Source organism: Triticum aestivum, chromosome 1A, assembly GCF_018294505.1.
Source record: "Triticum aestivum cultivar Chinese Spring chromosome 1A, IWGSC CS RefSeq v2.1, whole genome shotgun sequence".
Taxonomy (NCBI): domain Eukaryota; kingdom Viridiplantae; phylum Streptophyta; class Magnoliopsida; order Poales; family Poaceae; genus Triticum; species Triticum aestivum.
Window position 1 is genome coordinate 490,913,145 of NC_057794.1, and position 11,474 is coordinate 490,924,618.

General features: G+C 55.8%; 1 protein-coding gene across 2 annotated transcripts; it reads right to left on the reverse strand.

Annotated features, from left to right (window-relative positions):
* Nucleotides 1-7,206: 7,206 nt before the first annotated feature.
* Nucleotides 7,207-10,869, reverse strand: LOC123156496 (uncharacterized). Of its 2 annotated transcripts, none has more exons than XR_006478190.1 (2): nucleotides 10,675-10,810; nucleotides 7,207-7,539 (listed from the first exon to the last, which is right to left on the reverse strand). XR_006478190.1 is itself a non-coding variant. In XM_044574649.1 (2 exons), exons 1-2 carry the CDS (start codon nucleotides 10,745-10,747, stop codon nucleotides 7,451-7,453), a joined length of 1,203 nt encoding a protein of 400 aa, XP_044430584.1. In that variant the 5' UTR covers nucleotides 10,748-10,869; the 3' UTR covers nucleotides 7,215-7,450. The 2 variants fall into 2 exon arrangements, 1 of the variants encoding a protein (XP_044430584.1); XM_044574649.1 differs by having other exon boundaries at nucleotides 7,215-7,539; nucleotides 9,634-10,869.
* Between the last annotated feature and the right edge of the window lie 605 nt (nucleotides 10,870-11,474).

Sequence of the window (11,474 nt, forward strand, 5' to 3'; positions counted from 1 at the left end):
AAATCAGAAAGCTGACGGATCTGCCAGTCCCAACCCCCTTCATCCCACATATGAAGTTCATCCAAGAGGGCTTGTGAAGAGATACGCTTGTCTTGGACAGTAATGACACCCACGTTGGACAGGGAGGGAATGGGAGCAGCTGCGGGGACTTCCTTGTCCATGGCAAAAAAAGAGCAACCCGGGAGGCCAAACCCAAAATGGACGAAGGAGGGGGGCTTGATCCTACTCTGACAGTCCACCGTTAGGTGTCCATCCTCCCTACAGATGAGACAGAAAGGAGGGTTCTCGCACCGAGACTGGAAATGGCCAGGGCGATGACACGCGAAGCAGGTGAGGATGGGATTAGAAACCTGGGAGTGAGAGGAGTTACGGTTCGCACCACGAGAAGGCGGCGGAGGGAGGATGCCATCTCCAGAAGAACCACCGACGACACCCGCGCCAGCACCACGTCCCACCGCAGGGCCAACCGGACACCGGGCCGGGGCCCCAGAGCCACCACGAGGAACGAAGCGGGACGACCCGCCGCCGCCCGCCGCTGGCGCCCGCGGCGGCCCACCCATGGGAGCAAGCGAGGAAGGAGACGAGGAGGGGCCCGAAGATCCCGCCCGGCTCCCCGCGCCGCCTGTTCCCAAGGGTCGACCACATGCACCGGAGCTGCGGGCGCCAAGGACGGAGAAGCCACCGGCCCAGAACCAGACGCACGCGGCGAAGCGGCACCCGCCTCCGACCGCAAAGCCTGGAGCTTGGCGCGGAGCGACGCCTCAAACTCCAGATCCGCAGCGGCGTCGCCAGAGCCGTCCCGCCCCCGCTTGAGGCCGGAGACAGTGTCGCTGGAGGACCCACGGGAGCGGTCCATCGCCACCACCGACGAGAAGGGGAGAAGGAGGGGAGGGGGAGGCTTGGATCTGACAAAGCGGCGGATAGGGAAACGGCGCCGTCGCAGATCAGCAGCGGAGGCAGGAAACCCTAGAAAAGGGGGAACCGACCCCTTCCGGACCCATAAATAGCCGGAGCCAGCCAGGCCGGGCTCTGTCGAAAGGGCCGAAGGGGGAGGCGGACTCAACTGGGCTGGCCTAGGCCCATCAGACTCAGACACGAGGGGGGGGGGGAATCAGCCGTGGAATCCAGCGAAGGGGCCGACACAGGCCCACACGGCCTGTCACCGACCAGAGGGACCCGGCCCACGGACCGGGGCACCAACGCAAGACCCGATCCCAGATCTAGGGTTTGCGCCGGCGCCGCCGACGACGTGGAAGGGAGGCACCTGGACGGTGACGAAACGGAGGGCACCACCACCGAGGAGGATGAGACGGGTGAGGCCATGGCGTCCACCCCCGGGCTCACCAAAGAAGGATCCGCCGCCCAGGGAGCGGCGCGCCGGCGCCCACGGCCAACACGACGCCATCCATCCGGGCCCGCATCAAGCGCACACAGCCGGCCCCGACCCCCCGGAGCAAACTTGCGCCGACGGCCCGCCACCAATAATGGAGGCAACCCAACCACCGATGCCGAGCGAGGAGGAGGGGGAGTCTCAGGATCAGAATCGGAGCCAGAGTCGTCGGAATCAAGGGCCCAGAACTTGTTGGCCCGTGGCGCTGCCAGGGCCACCGGACAGGGAGGGGGGAACGCAGGTGGGAGGGGTTCGGGCCCCGCCGCTGGCGGATAGCCCGGAGAGGAGCACGAGGGGAGAAGGGAGCAGGGGAGCGAATCTGACTTGGACGCCGGGGACGAGGGGGAACCGCAAGCCGATGGCGTCCCGCGGGGAGGGAGCGAGGGAGGGGAGGGCATGCTCAATGCGCGTCTAACATGGGCCGCTAATTTCTTCCGATCCAACGGACAGTTTTAGTTTATACTCCAACAACACTGTCATGGAGTATCACTGTTAAACAGCAGGGAGTGCCCTGATCTAGAGGGTAAAATTGGAATAACAAAGGATAGTTAATGTGTTAATTTTTAATCCGTCAGTAACTGTAATTCTGAATTACACGGGACGACTGGATCATGTGATAAACATTCAGTCACGGCCAGGTTCGGTGGAGCAGGGCCATCACCGTCCCAATGTTAAGTATATGTGTTATGTGTATATTGTGTGTTGGGCCCGCCTCCTAATTTTTTATATAGTTAAGGTCTGTGGCCATCTTTGTACATATATATACATCCCTATACACGAAGAGCAATACATCATGCAATCATAATCTCATACATGGTATCAGTTTCCGGGTTCTAACCCTAGTTTCCGCCGCCGCCGCTCCTCCCTCTCCGTTCCGCGCTACCCCAGCCACGCTCGATCTCGCCTGCTACCCCGCTGAGCCGCTCGCTATGATCTAGCCGTTGCCGTTCGCGTACTACCCCGCTGAACCGCTTGCTACAATCCAGCCGCTGCCGCTCATCTGCTACCCCGCTGAGCCGCCGCGCCTCTCCACTTGCCCGCTAGCGTCGCCCGCTATCCACTGCCCACTTACCCGCATCGCTCGACTCGCTGCTCGCCAGCCAGCATCGCCTGACTCGCTGCTACTGTCGCGCGCTTCGTCTGCCCAGCCGCGCCGCTGCTTCCTCTCTGCCCAGCGCGCCCGATCCCATCGCCCGCCAGCCGTGCCAAACTCCGCTCGCCGCCCGCCAAGCCGAGTCCGCCCGCCAGCTTCCCACCGAGTCCGCCCGCCAGTTGCACCCAATCCTGCCCGCCAGCCGCGCTCGACTCCGCTCGCCAGCTGCACCCGTAACCCGCTCGCCCGCCCAGCCGCTCCACGCGAAGCCCGTAACTCGCTCGATCGCCGGACACGGACCGCCGCTGCCCAGCCGCCGCCGTCGGACAGCGATGGCGTCCACCGGTCCGTCCGCCGCCGTTGCCTTACGGCGCGGCCCCGCCAGCCCGTCCCGACTTGCCGCACGGCTCGGCTCCGCTGCCCCCACTGGCGTACGTCGCCGCCCCACCGCCGGCTCTCTTCGGCCAGTCCATCGTCGCCCCGCCACCGGCGCCGACTTTGCCTGTCGACCCCTTGTTGTTGCGCGGGGCATTCGACGCGCCCGTGTACGGGGCTCCCGGGTACTGGTGGGGGTCGTCAGCAGGCCAACAGGTTTTTCCGGCAGGCCATCCGGCCTACCCGGCGCAGTCGCAGTCAAGGCTGCTTCCCATACCGCCTGGAGAGTACCCATCGCCGTTGCCGAGCAGTGGCTACGACCTCCCCATGGCGTCTCCGTCCCCCTCGTCGGCCCTGCCGTCGGCGCCTTGTGACCCGGTGCTCCTTCCCGCACTGCATGCCGCTCCTATGCCGAACAACTACACCAGAGGTGATGATTGGTACATGGACACCGAGGCTACAGTTCACATGTTTGCTTATCCTAGTAATCTTGCCTCCTTCGCCCCCGTTACCACCGACCTCCGCATCATTGTCAGCGACGGTTCCACACTCCCTATCACACATGTCGGGCACACTTCTTTTCCTTCTAATTCCATGCCTATTACTTTGTCTAACATACTTGTGTCACCTCATCTTATTAAGAACCTTGTTTCCATTCCTCATTTAACTCGTGAAAATCCTGTTACTGTTGAATTTGACAAGCTTGGGTTTTGTGTCAAGGACGCTCGAACCAGGATGGTACTTCATCGATGTGACAGCCTCGACGAGCTCTATCCTGTGCATTCGCCGTCCACCTCCACCACCGCACCGGTTGCTCTCTCCGTCGGCGTCGATCTCTCGCACGCTCGTTTGGGTCATCCCAATCCCGTCACACTTCGTCATATTCTTAGGAGTTTCAGTTTCAGTTGTCATAAGATAGAGGATCACACCTGTCATGCATGTCGTGTCGGCAAACATGTTCTTCTCCCATTTAATAACTCCACCACCATAGCTTCTTTTCCTTTTCAATTGATTCATAGCGATGTGTGGACCTCTCTGGTTCCTAGTAATTCGGGCTATTTATATTATCTGGTTATCCTCGATGATTATTCTCATTATGTGTGGACTTTTCCTCTGCACAGAAAGTCGGATGCACTCTCCACTTTGACGCCTTTTTACTCCTATGTTAGCACACAGTTTGGGCGTCCCATCCTTGCTCTTCAGACTGGCAATGGAAAAGAGTTCTATAACCTTGCTTTCCGCACTTTTCTGTCGCACCACGACACAGTTTTTCGTCTCACATGCCCGTATACTTCCCAGCAGAACGGTCGAGCCGAACGCGTCCTTCGCACTCTGAATGACTGCGTTTGCATGCTCCTGTTCCATGCTAATGTGCCGCCTCGTTTCTGGCCGGATGCACTGGCCACTACTTCTCTTCTCCTTAACCTTCGCCCTTGCCATCCACGGTGGAACTATGCACCTCACAATCTTCTCTCTGGTACGCCCCCATCTTATGATGACTTACGTATTTTCGGGTGCCTTTGCTATCCTAGCACTGTCGACTCCGCTCCTCACAAATTCGCACCTCATTCTGTCGCTTGCATCTTTATAGGCTACCCCTACAACTCCAAGGGATATCGGTGCTACGATCCCGTCTCCCACCGTGTGTTCACTTCTCGGCACGTTTACTTTCATGAGCATGTGTTTCCGTTTCACCAGGTACCCCAGGCTGTTCCTCCCACACCGGTGACGCGGGCTCCTCGACGCCTCTCCCAGGGCGCTCACGCGCCTCTCTTGGGCCGCCCTGGCTTTGAGGCGCGCCCCCCGCATGCGGCGCCTCCTACCGCCGCGGCGCTGGCACCCTCGATGTTGGTGCCCGTGGCCCCCTCGGCGCTCGCGACCCCCCTGCGCCCCGCCCCCCTCGGTGCCCTCGGTCCCCCCGACGCCTGTGGTCGGTCCGGTCACCCGCGCCTGTACGGGCATTTTTCGTCCGAGCTCGCGCTACGCCTCGGATGACTACGTCCATGCGGCATCCACCTCGGAGTCGTCACCGTTACTGTCCTTCGTTCGAGCCGCTCTTAGTGACCCGCTCTGGATGGCCGTGATGCAAGAGAAGTTTGACGCCCTGTTGCGTAACCGGTCGTGGCAGCTTGTTCCCCGTCCCCGGCACGCTAACGTGATTACCGGGAAGTGGGTCTTTAAACACAAGCTCCGTCCTGATGGCACCCTTGATCGCTACAAAGCGCGTTGGTCGTTCGTGGCTTCCGACAGCGTGGTGGCATCGACTTCACCGACACCTTCGCTCCGGTCGTCAAGCCCGGCACGATACACACGGTTCTCCACCTTGCGGTCTCCCGTGCTTGGTCGGTGCACCAGATGGACGTCTCCAATGCCTTCCTCCATGGTCACCTCGAGGAGCAAGTCTTCTGCTAACAACCCACCGGGTTTGTGGACCCGGCGCTTCCCGACCACGTGTGCCTGCTTTCGCGGTCCTTGTACGGACTCAAGCAGGCTCCGCGCGCTTGGTACCAGTGCATCGCGGCGTTTCTCCACCAGCTTGGGTTCCGCTCTATCCGCTCGGACACCTCGCTCTTCACCTATCATCAGGGCTCTGACACGGCCTACTTGCTGCTCTCCTCAGTCAGCTCACGGCTCGTCTTCGTGCTGAGTTCGCCATCATGGACTTGGGTACTTTGCACTACTTCCTCGGTGTCGAGGTGGTGCGCCGTCTGGATGGCTTCTCCGTTTATCAGCGGAAGTACGCTCACGAGCTCCTAGAGCGCACCAGCATGCTTAACTGCAAGCCCGCCGCTATGCCTGTTGATACGAAGTCCATGCTTTCTGCCACTGATGGTTCTCCTACTTCGGATGCTGCTTTCTATCGGTGTATCATTGGTGCTCTCCAGTACCTCACTCTGACTCGACCAGAGATCCAGTATGCCGTGCAGTAGGTGTGTCTTCATATGCATGCTCCTCGAGACGTTCACTGGGCTACCGTCAAGCGGATTCTCCGCTATATCCGTGGCACTAGGGATCTTGGCGTCACGCTTCACGCCTCCGCCGACACCGTCCTCATCGCCTACTCCGATGCAGACTGGGTGGGCTGCCCTGACACTCGTCGCTCCACTTAGGGCTATTGTGTCTACCTTGGACCCTCACTTATCTCGTGGTCGTACAAACGGCAGCCTACGGTCTCTCGTTCCGGTGCTGAGGCTGAGTATCGTGCGGTGGCCAATGCCGTTGCCGAGTGTTCGTGGCTTCGCCAGCCGCTTCAGGAGCTCTCTTGTCCTGTTGACCGTGCCACGATGGTCTACTACGACAACGTGTCGGCGGTCTACCTCTCCACTAGCCCGGTGCATCATCGACAGACCAAGCATATTGAGTTGGATATTCATTTTGTTCGGGAATAGGTGGCCCTTGGCCATATTTGTGTTTTACACGTCCCTACTTCCCAATAATTTGCCGATATCATGACCAAGGGTTTGCCTACATCGTCATTTGAGGAGTTCCGGTCCAGTCTTTGCGTCAGCCGCGGTGCCGCTTCGACTGTGAGGGGTGTTGAGTATATGTGTTATGTGCATATTGTGTATTGGGCACGCCTCCTAGTTCCTTGTATAGTTGAGGTCCGTGGCCCATCTTTTTACATCATATATACGTGCCTATGCATGAAGAGCAATACATCGTACAATCATAATCTCATATAGCCAGAAAGGTGAGGCCCTGCAGATTGGAGCTAGGCTTAGCGGCCAGAGATGCAACGACGGGTGGCCGATGCGTGACAAACAACCTCTCGACGGGGGTGTGACACGCCGACGGCGGCGGCTGAGATGCAGCATGGTTAAAGTACGACAAAGTTTTGCAGCCTCCCTGATTTATTTATTTTTTGTTGCGGGGAGGAAGAAGATGATTGACGCTACGTGCGCGCAAACAGGAAGGACGGTTTCATATTACCCCGGATCACCAGAGTAGATTAAGGAAATGCAATTAGTCAAAAATTAGACACGGAAAAGACTAAACTACCCTATCAAAGAAACGTACAGATTTACTCGGTACTCCCATCTATGTTTGGTGAGTACCAGGGTATCGTAAAAAACCTCTTGAACATACCAGTATTCATCATGTTCACGGAGCAGCCTACTTCATTATTGGTTAAATTGCTTGCCAAAATCACAGCACGCAAAGCGCATTAGCGCGCGAAGACATCAACATCAGCAGAAGTTGGCGATCAGTTTGTAATGGTGTCATAGGTGTGAGGCTCATTAGCAGATTATTGTGTGATCCACGCACAACAGACGATGCAGCTGCTGGCACTATTTAAATATAAAACTTTCTGTAGAGGAAAATTCTAAAACTTTCTGTAGAGAGAAATGTGTAATTATGCATATAACTTTCAGCATTCTTTTTACACAAAAGACAACTTTCCCCTGCTTAAATGGAATCAGGGTTTGAACTTTGAAAAGCAAAAACATCCATAGCATGGCTATAAAAAATAGAGACAGTTAATTAACAAGATATAACACAAACTCTTCCATCAGCCATCAAACTCACACCACTATCCCGTCATCCATCCAACATGGAAACCAAACGAAAGCCACCAACACCAAAACAGCAATCTAAACTTCTTCAATTCTTGAGACTTCTGCTTCCTCATTGCCATGTCCAGCTTCATCACTTGATGCTTCAGCCACAACACCAGCCACCGCTGAAGAAAGAAACAATCATGGAAGAACACGCAGTCAGTATGCTATGAAAGCATCTTAGTGTCTGCTGATTACACATTCACTATGTTTTATTTGTGCCAATGACTGAAATATATTAGGAGTAAACATATATTCCCAAATCACAACTATACATGCATATAAAAATACACTTCTTCTTTGGTACAACCCCCCTAAATACAGCAACGGCTGAGATCGCTCCGTACCCCTTCGTTAAAAAGGGTAGGATCGTCTCATCACAAAAAAGCCGCCGCCCGCGCGACGGGGCTGTACCCGCGTCCGGTCCTGTACGGCGACTGCCCGTACATGCGTCAGCCCGTCTACGCGTCGTGTCGGGCCGTCTATGTACGACGACGTCCAGTTGTGGTCAAAGGAAAATAGACACGACACGATCTGTCGAGGGACGGTTGCGTGGCGTCGTGGCATCGGTCAAGGGACGGTTCCCGAGGCGGTCGCCGCCCCCGATGCGCCATTAAGGCCGACGTTAAGCCGGTGCGTCGGTCACCTACCGCCGCCCCACCCGTCCTTAAACACCCCCTCTCCCGTCTGACTCCCCCACCCCCACTCACCTCACCCACCGACGCCATCCACCAGACGCGCCCTCACTCCACCGACGATGCGTTCCCTTCTCGGCAGTATCCATTTTGTCCGGCAGCAACAGCGGCAGCGGCGGCACTGACGGCCGTGGCAGCTCGTGGCCGACAAGCCTGGGCATGCCGGACACCGACGAGCTCATCCGGCTCGGGCTGATGGTGCCGCCGGGCTGCCGTCTGCCGCACATCTTCCGCATCACCGCCGACGGATACCTGACGAGGGGGCCCGGCGTGACGCCGGATGAGCTCCGCCGACACGAGGGCGGCCATTCGAATATCGTCGGCCGTACTAGGTTTTTTTTTTTGGGGGGGGGGGGGGGACTTCTGGAAAGTCGTCGGCCAGGCTCGTCGGGAGTCGGAGACGGGCGACTCGTCGTCTGCCCCGCGCCGGCCCCGCCGTCGCCCTCCAGCGGCCACGCCATCCCCAAGCTCCCTCCACCGTCCGATACCCACGCTCGCCGGGCCCGCCGACCCTCCCGCCGGAGCAGTTCGCGTTGCGCGAGGACGGCGACCCCGACGACTGCCCCGGCTACCTCATCGCCCTACGGGCGTCGCAGGCAGAAGCGGCGGCCGCGGAGGCTAGAGAGGCCACGGAGCTGTAGGAGGCACTGGACGCCACGACGGCTATGGCGGCGGCAGCAGAGGCCGCTCATGTGCAGGCGGCGTTGGATGCGGCGGCGGCTATGGGTGCGGTGCAGGCGCCGGCGCAGGCGGCTCCGGTGGAGGACGACGCCGTCAAGAGCAGCGATGATGATGACGGTGACAGCGGTGCGGGCGAGATCATGGACCTCGCCGCCTCCGACGACGAGTAGATTATGTTTAGATTAGGTCCTCTTATGTTTAATTAATTTAGATTAGGTCCTCTTATGTTTAATTAAGTTTCGTTATGTTCGAATGTAAAATGAACCGTTTGTCATAATATTTAATGAACTATCCTTATGTTCGAATGAATTTTGGATGAAAATTATTATGAAATATTCTAAAAATGTTTCTGAATTTTGAATCATTTTATAAAATAAAAGTAAGCCAAAAGAAATTAAAATTTAAATTTTGCCTGGAAAATCGAAAGAAAAATAAAAATGATATAAAAGAAAAGAAAAGAAGAGACGAAGAAAGGAAGAGGAAAAAACAAAATTAGAAGGGGGAAATCGTAAATTATTTTGGAAAAGTTAGTACAAAATAATTTTGATTAATAACAGTGTTTTGGATTGCCGGCGGCAAAAACCGTAGAAAATGCAAACAGTCCCAAAATGCACCGAAAATTGGCAAGCATAATTCTCATATAGATAGAAGGCCGTGACGGGTGTGACGTACGCGGGCAGGCATACGACGACGCGCGCGTCGTCAGGTGGGTATTCCTATACCTAATGTGAAATGACCATCCTATCCATTATATGTTTTTTGGGGGGGGGGGGGGGGGGGGGGTGGGGTGTGGGGTTTGTATCGAAGCACTCCCCATAAAAATAAAAAGAAGTTAAGGGGTACCTGGAGCTGGAGGATAGTAGAAGCTAACGTAGGGAAAGAGGGTCCATTTGATATCTGGATGTTGACACAGCTTGCTCGAGAGCATCTTCAAAGGTGATTTCAGTGACTTGAGATCAATTTCATAGGTGCCGAGATTTGTGGTTGCAAAAATGATATCAGTACCCTCCATGGAGCCAACCAACTCAGGTGATACTATGGAATCACTAGCAGGAAGAAGAGTCTCGAGGTCGATGTCTCTCCGTTGTGTCCACGACACAACTCCATCGGGATCCACCTCCCTCCACCAGACGGAGAGGCCGAAAAAGAACAGGTGTGCGATCCCCAGCCTACCGTCTTCCCCCACCATGAGGATAGGATTGTCGCTGGCATCCTGCATCTCCTCCGACAGATGAATCTCCGACAGACAGGAGGTTCCCAGGTCGTACTTGAGAATACTGCAACCTTCAACATCCTGGCCCCGGAAAAGGAGGAAATAGAGCGCGTCTCCTGCGAGCACACTAGGCATGGAGAAATGGATTTCATCCTCAAACGTACCAACATCGGTGACGGCCGAAGAGCTCCAACTACCCGTCTCCGATGAGTACACGGACGCCGTAGCAACCTCTTCTTCCCGGTGAAGGATGACGAAAACGACGCCAAATGGACCGGAATGGCAGTCACCGTGGCGGCAGCTGTCCGCAGCACAGATCACCGAGGCAAACGACCTTGCCTTTTCCGACATTTTAAGGGTGCCAAGCACTGTTTCGCTGCCCGTCATGGGGTCCCAGACGACCAGCAATGGCATATCCTCATCCTCATCGAAGTATCGAAGGAGGACGCGGCCGTGGCGACAATCTTCCACGGTATATTGGTGCTGGGGGTCGGGACCGCGCGCCAGGAAATCCGTGGTGGGGAAGAACTCGATGCTGAGTTCCGGCCAGTCGCGGAGGAAGCCAAGCATGGGAGGTGTTCGGTGGAAGTCGCCGTGGTGGCGACGGAAGGCGTGGCTGGCGAGGAGGTCGCGCCATGGCTTGCAGGCGAGGGAGGAGCGGAGGAGATTACCAGGCTCGTCCTTAGGGAGGCGGATGAGGATCTCCTCGACGAGCTCCTCAATCTCGCCCAGCTCCGCCGCCATCGTCGTGTGTGCCTGCGGGCTGCGGCGGCGGAATGGATTTTGGAGGATTTTTTGGTGTTAGGGTTTCGAGTTGGAGAGGATCAAGAGGAGCGAGGAAAAATTCTGGAGGCGCGTCTCACAAGATCTGTCCGCTGACAGTTTTGGTATTTCCTTTTCACACTCCAGTCCTTTAACTGTAACATATTTACCGACATATGCAATTCAGCGGTCCAATGCATCTCGGACAGGCCCACCTTGCAATGGTCGAAAAAAAGTTCTTCCTCTCACTACTCCCTCTATTTCATTTCATGTAGCTCAATTACCAGATTAGGAATATATTTGGACCATTTCTTTTGGGGCTTGGATGTTTTTACCGATGAGCAAACATCCAAAAATGGTATAGTCGACGCCTTGCGTGCAGAAACATGCGTTTTTAATTCACATGCATGCAATGTCCAAGCGCATGATCACTCCCACGCTGTGTTTTGGTTTTCGGTTTGCGTTTTTTCTCGCCCTTGAACGAGATGGCCGAAATTCGGCCATTTCAAAAATTTCGGCAAAATCTCGGACGAAAATACAAAACTAAAATTTGAATTTTAACCCAAATTTAACTGAAATTTAGCCGAAAATTGGCCAAAAAATTTGAAAACAAGCAGAGGAAGAGTATAGCAGTCGAACAACGCTGTGAGTATGAATATAAATATTTACCGAACTAGCTTTGGGTATTAAAAACTCTGCATCTGCCAAA